The 11,901-nt window shown below is 34.4% G+C and overlaps 1 protein-coding gene across 1 annotated transcript; it reads left to right on the top strand.

Annotated features, from left to right (window-relative positions):
* The first annotated feature begins 278 nt into the window (after window positions 1–278).
* LOC112034270 (nuclear transport factor 2) lies at window positions 279–10,331 on the top strand. Its single transcript, XM_024067089.2, has 10 exons — window positions 279–447; window positions 655–806; window positions 950–1,084; window positions 3,435–3,741; window positions 5,575–5,837; window positions 5,925–6,114; window positions 6,327–6,448; window positions 6,533–6,598; window positions 6,981–7,062; window positions 9,819–10,331. The coding sequence occupies exons 2-10, from the start codon at window positions 768–770 to the stop codon at window positions 10,034–10,036; spliced, it is 1,422 nt and encodes a 473-aa protein (XP_023922857.1). The 5' UTR covers window positions 279–447; window positions 655–767; the 3' UTR covers window positions 10,037–10,331.
* Window positions 10,332–11,901: the final 1,570 nt, after the last annotated feature.

Genomic DNA, 11,901 nt, shown 5'->3' with positions numbered 1-11,901 from the left:
TTTTAAATTCTTCCATAAACACATGTTAGAAAATTATACCGAAAGGAGTATAAAGGAATCTCATGAAAAAGTTGTTAGCAGCAGCAATGAAATTTGAAAAGTTTTAACCAAAAAAAAAAAAAAAGAAAGAAATTTGAAAAGTGAAAAAAGCCCCCTTGTGTGTACCTTTGTGGTGACGGCTTAAAGAAAAAAAAAAAAAAATCCCAAAAAAAGAAAAGGAAAAAGAAAACCCAAAAACAAAAAGGGGAAAAAGAGAAAAAGCGAAATAGGGAGAAAAGAAGAAAAGAGATTTAGAAAAACAGAAACAACAAAACCAAACCCAGTGCCAGCCAGAGGAACACAACACCCTCAACCTGTGGTGTGGTGTGGTGTGGTGTGGCGTGTGTTGTGTTTTGTAGTGGACAGAATCCTAAATCTCTTTCTCTCTCTACAACCCCAAAAAAAAAGGTCATCCCTTCTCTCTCTCTCTCTCTCTAAAACCCCAACAACACTTTCTGTTTTCTTTCTTCTTCTTCTTCTTCTTCTCATAACTTTTTATTATCGTTTCTCAGATCTCTCTTTCTATGTTTATTTCTCAATATTCCATATGGGTTTTTGTTATTTCATAATGATGTATATATGATAGTAATAATGTTTGTTATTGTGTTATTTCAGATCTTAAGAGAGAGAGAGGGTTAGATAGAGAGGCATTGTGGATCTTTCTTCTTCTTCTTCTTCTTTTCTAAGGGTTTTGTGATTTTTAGGGTTTTAGGGTGTTTCAGACAACAATGGCCACGCCCTTTCCTATTCCTGTCACTGCTGCTCAGGTCTTTTTCTTAATCTATTTATCTATTTAGCTAAAGCTTTTACTTAAGCTAAGGTACTATGTTTTATGTTTAGTATGTTACTGATTAATTATAATCTGTATTTGTTTGTTTGTTTGTTTAATGTTTAATGTAAAATGGTTCAGGTAGGGACGTACTTTGTGGGACAGTACTACCAGGTTTTACAGAATCAACCGGACTTCGTGCACCAGTTCTACTCCGAAGCCAGTACCATGATTCGTATCGATGGCAACAACCGCGACACTGCCTCTGCTATGCTTGTATACTTCTCTTTCTCTCTCTGTCTATCTTTTTATTCTTCTATTAACAATGTTGGGTTTGGATTTTGTATTCATGAAGTGAGTTATATCCAAAATATGATATAAAGGAACAATTAAGTGTGTTGCTGCTTTACTGGGTTTTTATTTTATTTTATTTTATTTAAATTTTGGTCAATTTTTGTTTGTCTGCCTGGATTTATTACTGCATTGTGATACATTTTAGTAGCAGTGGCAGGTTTAGATGGTATTTTTGGTTTGTTAAAATTTTGAGGTGGAAGGGTATGAATGAACCATTGGGTCTATGAAGGAAACAAAGGAAGTGAATTGATGAGGTACAGATTAGTGCCATAGGGTGAATTATTTGTTTGGAAATATCACATGTTTTTGGTCATTCAGTAATTGCTCCATTACTAGTGTACAAGACATGACTACATGCTTAGTAGAGCATGCCAAAGTGCTGGAAGTGAGATAGTTTTTGAGCTGGTGAGGGTGGGGGTGGGTTTGAGGGGTTGTAACTTATTGGGGAGCACAATGATAATATGATTAAGGCACGTGCTTGATGCTTTTCGACTAATTTCTGCACTCTTTTGCCCGTGCACTCATTGGTATAATGAATTGGTGGCTTTGTAAGATTAAAAAAAAGTGTAATATGGTGGAAGCCACTGATAACTACAAATTCCATGCAAATTTTCAATGTATAAGAATGTGAAGTTTAATGTTATGGTAGCCTTTCCCTTGTTATGTGCAATTAGTGTTTGTTTTTTATTTTTTGGTTGCTTAAATGAAGCGGTGAGAAAGATTCAAACCCAGGTTCTCCTTCATGGGAGAACTGAGCAATGCAACTAAGCTACAAGGCTCTTGATTATATGGAATTAGGTAATAACGTGAAGAAGTGTATACACTACTAACATGGTAGAAGAATGTTGTGCTTCCTATTCCACTATTTTTTATTTGACAAAAATCAATAATATAAAGTTAACATTATTATCATTTTGTGAAACATGGTTCTGTAATTGACTGTACAACTTATTGTTCGTTATAAAAACAGTCATATAATCTGTGTGCTTATTTATTCGTGGATAAATTTGTAAAATAGAATATCCAAACCATTCATCTTAGGACCCTACTTAGATGAGACCAGAACCCAGTACTGATCCTATAAGGCACCTCCCTCCACACCCCCCCCCCCCACCCCCCCCCCCCCCCCCCCCCCCCCCCCCCCTTTTCTCTTTCATGTTTAGTTATGACCATGCTTAGGTGCTAATGATTGTTCCAACTCAGTTATGTTTTGTTTTTGATAAGTAATAGAATTTTTATTGAAAATGAGTGGGGCTATTCTATGCTCACGTTCATGTGCATAAAGCACCTTTTGAAAAAATACAAGCAAATCAATCAGAAGATCTAAGTGAAAGTTGGAAATAAAAAATTGAAGTACAAAATCTATAAGGTGGAGGAAGTGTCATTTGAGCCAAAACCAATTAGCCAATCAGCTACAAAATTATGTTAAACATACAACAGAAACTTAGATCAGAAAATTATGTTCCTACCCAGTTATGTGCTGCTTTTATTTTAAACAATCCTCATTTAGTCTTTTTAAGCATCTGGATTTAGCAGCATAGAGATGAATGAAAATTTAAAAAACTTGGCTAAAGTCTATAAGATTTATATTACTTAAAGTGCATGTATTGATTATATGCTACTTATCAAAAAAAAAAAAAAAAAAATTGTATTGATTAATCATTATATGCTAACAAGAAAATTATGTACTTAAGGCAGCAGTAAGCATTTATGCAATGAAAAATGGAATAGTATGCAAGTACACCTGTTTTCATTAGGTCCAGGCATCCAGCTAACATCTGTCTGTCTTCACCCATAGCATTCACAATCATGTTGGCACATTTGTTGCTGATGTCATGGTTCCATTATTATGATTAATTAGTATTGACGTATTCTGGAACTTGGTGTATTAAATGATACCAGTTATCTTGTAAATGATTTTGCTTTGAACCAGGTTTTATATATCAGAATATAGCTATTCTGATCTAAGTTTTCGTTGTATGTTTAACATAATTTGTAGCTGATTGGCTAGTTGGCTTTGGCTCAAATAACACTTCCTTCGCCTTTGAGAATGGGTTGGAGGGTAAGGTATTAGGTTAAAAAACTCACACCAGGTGCATGTGTAACTTACCAATAAAAAAAACTTTTGAAGCTAATTGGCTAGATTAAAATATATACAGTTTTTCATAGTGGTTTCATCCTAAGGAGCTATTCTTTGTTCTGATTTGATAATATGTGAGCAGTTAATAGACCTCCTTATACACTTTGTCCAATTTTGTTTTTCTTTGGCCAGCAAATCCATGCACTTGTTATGTCACTCAGCTATACAGGAATTGAAATCAAGACAGCGCATTCCCTGGAATCTTGGAATGGAGGTGTTCTTGTGATGGTTTCAGGCTCAGTGCAAGTTAAGGATTTCAGTGGAAAGAGGAAATTTGTGGAGACATTTTTTCTTGCGCCTCAGGAGAAAGGTTATTTTGTGCTTAATGATATTTTTCACTTCATTGATGATGAACCGGTTCTCCACCATCCTGCAGTCATATTAGCCCAGAGCAATCTTGAGTCCAAATTAAATGCTCCTTCTACTATTGCAGATCCAGGTATTGGTCATTCAACCTAAAGTGTGGGGATGAATAGTTCTCATTAATGCAGGGTGCAATAATCACAATTTTTTTTATCCCACTGATATAAGAAGCTTTTGATTTTTTTAGTAAAATAATCTTGGAATCTGTGTAATAATATTTATTGCTCATTTACAATAATTTTAATCATTAAACAGAATTAATTCTGTAATTTCTGATATGGTCAGATGATGTTGGATCTTTAGAAATTCAGCACTGAATTAAATAGAGTTTGATGTTTAAGGGTTTAATAATAAAATGATTGATTGAGGAAAAATAAGTAATTTAAAGATTGGATATTGAATGAATTTTCTGGCGATTTGGTGTCAAAACAGTGAATAGAACCAGAAACAAAGAAAGATAAACTCTAGTTAATCACACCTAAGTTTCATAAGCAATAGTACTCTGGAAGGAGAAGACAGCCACACCCTCAAAGCTTAAAGTAAGCTGCTGGAATTTTATTAAATTCAATCTATCTCTATCTCGATCTCTATTATTGATTACATAAAAGCCTTTATACAGGCTATTCCCAAACCCTTTCCAAGGAATTATTAGGGCTCTTAAATAACATTTTCCAAGAAAGAATAGTGCTTTTAATAACAATGGATAGTAATTAAGAACTTCTAAACCAAATATAAAAAATGATTCAAAACAATAAATAAGCCTCATAGTAAAATTTAATAACAATTCCAGAATATCTGAAAATTACCAGATTACCCTTATTCTAGTAATACTTAATTAAAACATATCTGGTAAATTTATTATTATTATTATTATTATTTTTTATACAAGATAGAAATTTTACTTTAGTCTAATTTAAGTGTATATGTGTTCTAAGTTCCCTTCCTAGAGACCTGAACTTCAGCCCTTGCCCTTCACACCCCACAAGCACTTATACTTGTATAGTGACCATCGTGCTAAGAGTGCGCTGTGGTAGATTTGGTAAATTTTTAACCTAAATAAACTTAATGTTAAGACTCAATATTGACTAAAGTAACTTATTAAGGATGCCAAGAAGGCCCTGCATTAAAACTAGACCACAATTCTAGAATATATTTGAATTGAGTAAAACTTAGATACAATACCTTAGATACAGTACATTAGGTTCTCCAATTAAATTTAAATATCTAGTTGCATTGACCAATAAAATAAAACAATGTTATTTATTTAGGATAGCTAAATTTTATCCACCCAAGTGTTTGAATTTAATTGGGGAACCTAAAACCCCTTTGAATTTGATTTCGTCTTTTCTTGACTCTTTGCTGGCTGCATCATTAGATCTTTTATTACCAATGAGAAGTATACTATTGGATGTAGCCAATGAGCTCTAGCTCAAATGACATCTCCTTGAATAGGTGCATGTGCACATCACCAATAAAAAAAGTATACTGTTGGGTTTGGTTATTACTTTTTGGTCAGAAAATTTAAAATTGTGGCTGGAGTTCAATATAAAATTATGTTTATGCATACTCGTTAGGTTGCAGCCTAGTGGTTGGAGGCTTGGGATGAGCTGAAGACCTAGACATCTTGGGTTCAATGCCAAGTAGGAGTTCCCTTGGATTACGTGATATATGGTTTTGGTGGGTGGGGTTGTATCCGTGGTTTACTCCCCAAGGCCGTGCCTTGGTGATGTTCTACGTCATAAAAACAAAAAAGTTTCAAAGCATGAGTTAAATCTGAAGCACCTTTCATAAACTTTTTTTCTCAAAAAAATCTATGTGACAGTGACAGATTTTGTAACTGTCCCTTTGACAGATACTGGAAAATTTTCCTGTACCCAATAATTTATTAATGAAATGACGGCTTTTGCAGTATCCAATTATTTGCTTGGTGGAGAAGTCCAGACAAGAGAATTCATGTCTCCTACTGAGGTAAATGAAAATGGCCCAGTTGACAATTATAGTTACTCTGAGCAACGGTTGCAGCATGTCCCTGAGTCTGAACACATTCTGGAGAACGATGCTGCTGAGTCAAATGGTTTACTTCAGAATACAGTGAATGCTGTACAAGACCACCTGCCTCCCAATGCTGAGGAACCTATTGGAGAGCCTCAAAAGCACACTTATGCTTCAATTGTATGTACTAAATCTAGCAATTAGCCATATTTATGAGGAATCCTTTAAAACATGAGACTGATTTTGTCTGTTCGATTATTTTGGAAGTTACGGGTAGCTAAAGGACAACCCACACAAGCAGTAGCTTCACAGCCTTCTGCTAACAAAAACATGCCTCTTACCTCAGAGTGGGATCATGCTTCACAGCCCACTACTCAGCAATCAAATTTTTCATCAAATACATATGAAAGGTCTGTGGCGGAGACGGCAGAGGAGGTTCCCATAATGGAAGAAGAAGGTATTCTTTCTAGGTCTCCTAATATTTGTTTCCACTATGGTATTAAGACAATAGATTTTCTTAAGATTGCATAGGATTTTTTTTTTTTTTTTGGGGGAGGGGGGACTTATATGTTTTTTTCTCTTAGGGAAGATTTCATTAATTCACAACTACTTTTAAAAGTGTCGTTTATGTTTCAGCATGTGTTTGAGTTTATGTATGGATACCTGTAGGTGAAATTAGGTCTGTTTATGTGAGAAATTTGCCACCTACTGTGTCTGCTTCTGAAATTGAGGAGGAATTCAAGAATTTCGGTACACTCAGTGATGAGGGCGTTGTCGTTAGAAGTCGCAAGGTTCATACCCTTGATATCTCTATTAGCTGTATTAATGCATTTTAGCTTCAAATTTTATGAAGCAAAATATTTCTTATTGTGCAGGATGTTGGTGTTTGCTATGCATTTGTTGAATTTGAAGATATGACTGGTGTGCAGAATGCAATCAAGGTGAATATGCTTTGTGAATCCTTGATATAAAAGATCTATTAGTTGCCTTAATCAACCCAAGTATTTTATTCAAGATGGAAAAAAAAAAAAAGAAAGGCTTTTAACGTATTTTCTGACATAAGCCTTCTCACTAATACTTTCTCAACTCGGTTGACCTCATTCCAAATTTCAAGTTTATGTGTCCCTTTTCTGGTGGCATTAAGCTATTTTTTAGCTTTCTTAAATTTCATAAATTTGATATGGTTAACCTTAGATTAAAATTTCTTTTTGGGAGGGTGGGGGGGGGGGGGGGGGAATTTCTGTGATTTTTTAATGCATCCTATTACTTATTGAGAGGAAAAGGGTTTTTATATTAAAAATTTCTTCGATTATATTTCTGTAGGCGGGTTCTCTTCAGATTGCTGGACGACAAGTATACATTGAAGAGCGGAGACCAAACAGCAACATTCCATCTCGGGGAGCAAGTATGTATTTTTTCTCTTTCAATTTTATTGAATTTCATGAAATGCCATAAAATTCCTTACATTTGAAGGATTAGTGCATCGATCTATATTATATTCTTCTTCAACGGTGAGCTATATTTATAATAGGACCTGAGGTGGCCTATTAGTGTCGTTGGAAGGGGCTCTAGGAATCCCATATATATATTGCCTGTTCATTTCCCCTTTTGACTAGTTGATTATTTGAACTTTAAATTGTAATTTTTTTGAGCGATTCTGTGTACCGCTGCTTGTGTTTATAGATTTCTTTTTATTTTTATTTTTTATTTATTTTTTATTTTTTTATTTTATTTTTATTTTTTATTTATAAATTTGTCACTACTTAGAAAAAAGATGTAAATAAACTGTTTCAGCTTATGTACTGATGGTCTTTGTGTTTGACATATAGCCACTAGACAAGGATTTTTGGTTTGGTTTTTCCCACTCCATTATGCAATTATGGTATCCATAGCTTGAATTTCTTGATGATGATATCTTGTTATTAAGCTTGTGATTTAGTGAGAACTAAGGTAACTTAGGTCTAGGGTAGAAGAAGGGTTTAAGAAGAAATAAGCTTGTGATGCAGCGAGAACTCAGATCTAGTGTAGAAGAAGGGTCTAAAAGAAATTCTAATGACAGACAATATTAATGCTAGGAAAAAGATAATAGGATTGAAGTTGGAACAATCAAATATCAATTTCTAGATTTAAAGAGTTCAAGAAATATTCAAATATGAGATTTCATGATGTAGATAAGAAAAAGATGTCTACGACTCAAAAGAGGCTTTTTATAATATCGTTTAGTAATCTTAGAATCCTAGCCCTTCATCTTACAGTAAAAATGAAATCATAACCCACCAACTTCTTTAGATGTCATGAACTAGTCACATGACCTTTTAAAATATTAGAGACGTAATGATAAATTAAACATAACAGAGAGAAATAAAACATATTGGACATATGGGTTTCTTTCTTGGTTGGAGAAAATCATTCTTGAGTCTGGCTTCAAATTTCCATTATCTATTGGAATTTTCGAATAATGCTTTTCATCCTTTCTTTTTGTTGTCTTAATTACACCAAGAAATAGCCTTAATGTGCCAATAAACATTTATGCATAACAAGTTGAAGAACCTTTCGTGAATTGTAACATGAACAAGTCATGTGGAATAAATTACCATAATCAAGTGCCATGCGACTTTTTTCTAAAACTCAGCTCGACCTCATCTTTGCATTCCTTGAATCTTGTCGAATTAAGTCTTGCTCCATAAAATCTTCCCAAACACAATCAAATCTGGTATCTTTATCTTCCTAAAAATATTCTCATAATTCAATATTGTGTTGATAGAAGCATTATTAAAAACTACATATTTCTAAGTAAAAAAATCCCATCTTCACAAAGATTTTTCATTTTGGAATTTCATTGAACACTAGTGCATCATTCAAATCAGCATGTGCATGTATGCAAACTTTATGTGTCCAAAAGAACACTCGTAGGACTTGCATTGAACACTTGATGTGCATCACTCCCTTGAAGAGTTTCTTTAATATGTATTGAAGTACCCACATTAAAATCACCCCCATCAAGTTAGATGTTAGAGATCGGTGGAAAATCTGTGTATGGCACACATGCCTTTTGAATTTTTATCATTCAGTTCAACTACGCACACCAACTGATCCTCCAATCTGCCTCGTCCTACATTATGAAAGGAGTTTTCATCTTCTATAGCATCGTTCCCATCTTGGATCACCTTCTAGTATGTCCAAGGGGTTGTGCTTGGTGTTTGAAATATCCAAACAGGCTCCTGTTGGTCCCCATCATTGAAGAGCTTGTATAGCTTGCGACAAAATTTCAATCATATGCCTCATCTTAGCCATCTCTATCTACTGGCATTGATTTCCTCTACTCCCACAATCTCTACCATAACTGGCAATAGCTTAAAGTCGCATATTCAACTCAAATATGAATTTTGTGACCTAGATATAGATATTTTGCTTTGATATAACATGATGCGGTGAGGATTTAGCTCTTTTCTTTTGATAAGTTACCCATGCCCCTAGTTGGTCTTGAACCCTTGATCTCACCCTCTAACCAATTATTATGGGGGATGAAGTGTCAGTTGAGCTATAGTTCATTGGCAAGAACTTTGGTCTAATTTCGAAGAAGGATTTTAGAAGGAATTCCAGTTACAACTTACGAACAGGATTGAAGAAAAAAAAAGAAAAAGAAAAGATAATAGTATTAAAGTAGGAACAATCAAATATCAATTTCTAGACTCAGAGAGTTAAAGAAATATTCAAGTATGAAATTTCATAAAATAGATAAGAAAAGGCTGCCTACAATGACTCAAGAAAGGGCTATTTATAATTGACTTTAGTAATTCTACATAATACATATAACAATTAAATCCTAGCATTCAACTTCTTTAAAAGTCACATGCTAGTTATGTGACCTTTTAAATATTAAAGACTTAATAATAAATTAAACAGAAAAAGAAATAAAAGACAATAAGGACTAATGGCTTTTTTTATGGTTCCTTTCTTTTGGGCATAGATTCTTCTGCATCAGCTTGCTAAGCAGAATGATTGATAGTTGATGCCTGCAAAGAGGGGACATCAGAAATAATTAATTCTGTTTTGGTAAATCTATCATAGCATGGGAAACAACCAACTTTCTGCATGTTGCTCTCCGCACATCACTATTTCAAATGATGTGTTCAATTAATTTCAAACTGTTATGGACAGGAAGGGGCAGAGGCAGGGGCATCTACCAATCAGATCCACCAAGGGGGCGTTTTGGCTCTCGGAGTTATGGCAGGGGAAGTGGCTATGATGTGGGTGATCGAGACTACAACAGACCGAGGGGAAATGGTTTCTATCGGCCAGGTCCCCGGCCAGACAGAGGATTCTCTGGTCACCAAGTATCAAGAAGTGGACACAATCCATCAGAGCCTTTTAATTAGTATTTTTTTAACGATGGGAAGCGATATTTTGAGCCAAGCCATGCAGCTCAGCACAATCACGTTTGTTACTTCGAAGACTATAATATGGATATTTTCAGAAGTAAGCCTTATTTAGATGTTTTGGAATATGAATCACATATCATGTCTTTTTTTTTTTTTTAATTACCTGAAAGGGAGGGTTCCTTGATACTTATTTTTTTTTCCTAGAAGGAAATTATTAAAATATAAAAGCAATGTGTTTGCAATTTTGAGTTCTTAACCTGGTGAAATATACATTGTCTTTTCTATTGATAAAGCTTTTTGAATTGGATTTTATTTATTTATTCATTTATTTGTAATGTCTTAAAACATTTTGATTTTGTTCACCCTGAGTCTTTGCTCAGTTAGTTCTTTTTTGCTAAGGTTACAAATCAGCAAATGGTCCTGTAAAGGTGGCATCTAATATGTTTTTCCTTAAATGATGTGCTCCTATAGTCCTAGTTAGTAGAATTGAAAAGAAATGGAAAGCGTTGCTGTTGTTAACCCTTGTTTTGGAATTAGAATGGCTCCTAAACCTGCATGTTGGGATTGATGGTCTGTTCTTTCAGTTATTGCTTAATTATACTCAATAATTTAGCTCTCCTTAAACCGTTCATCTTCTACTTACAAATTCCATGGCGCTCGCTCGTTGCATCATTTTGTCTTGGAGAGTTTAATTTCATTCCAATTCACTGAAACATTTAAAAGTAATTCCATAAGGGCAATTCCATTCTTTCGTGTATTACAAATCATATACCACAAATAATAGTCTTTATAAAAACCGTGTTGGTTTGAACATTGACCTATCATAATAAGCCACCCCCAAGTCCAAACAGTAGTAATGGGTAAATTCTTATTTGTTGGACAAGGGAGATCTTCAGATCAGTGAATGCTTCCATCAGTCTTGCACCCTTTTGTGTGTTTACGAGTACCTTGTACTCGTTAGTTTGGTCTAATGCTGTAGGTATGGGGCATCACGGTTGTTCTGTGGTCACAGTCTGTGTACACACAATTTTATAACTTGTGCAATTGAGTGGATAATGAAAAGTAATGAGCCGCACAAAGCAGAAAATATCTACCATTCACAATTGTACAAGTCAACAAATTGTAAAATTGGATGTGATTGGTTATGTCTCTAGAATTCTGTGTCTCAGAAACCAGGCTTTGGATACTTATATTTTAAAATTTAAACGGCAATCCTTGAGCCATCTCAGTGCAATAATGCGTTTGGCCAGATAAGAAAGTAGCCATCTTTTATATTATATGCTCGAAATCATGACTTTCTATGTTGTTTTGCGTATCGATTCCCATGTTTGAAATAAATCAATGATGACTTCTTTAAGTTTGCGTATCAGTTCCAATGGATTTTTACATCACAACAAAGTGTGCATGACTTCAGCTTTTCACTTTATGAGTTTTTCCAATCGAATCTTCCCAAACTCATTCAGATACAATGCCAACGCAACTTTAAAGACTTCCCTCCATTACAGGCTCAAAACTAACAGATTATATCATCTTAAAACACACAAGAATGTTCAACTTCCTCACTACGCTTATCACATCATATATTCAATCAGATTTAAACTGAAATAGAAGTCTCAAGCGTCACTGCTTGTCTTATTGCATATGTTCCATGCCTTATTCAACATATCTGAACCACCTTTCATTTACCTGTAAAAAAGGAAAAGAAAAAGAAGCACCTTTCATTTATCTTGTGGGCCAACTATTGACGATGGATGTGAAAGTTTGGGAAAAATATAACTCAGCATTGGGACAGTTCAGAAGATTTTTTTTTATTTATTTAAATTTTCTTATTTATGTAACAGAGAGGATAATGCCAAAAAAAA

The sequence above is a fragment of the Quercus suber genome, unplaced genomic scaffold, assembly GCF_002906115.3.
Source record: "Quercus suber isolate HL8 unplaced genomic scaffold, Cork oak 2.0 scaffold_89, whole genome shotgun sequence".
In the NCBI taxonomy this organism is placed as follows: domain Eukaryota; kingdom Viridiplantae; phylum Streptophyta; class Magnoliopsida; order Fagales; family Fagaceae; genus Quercus; species Quercus suber.
Note: the sequence above shows the minus strand (reverse complement) of the source record. Positions and strands in the feature narration are given on the sequence as shown.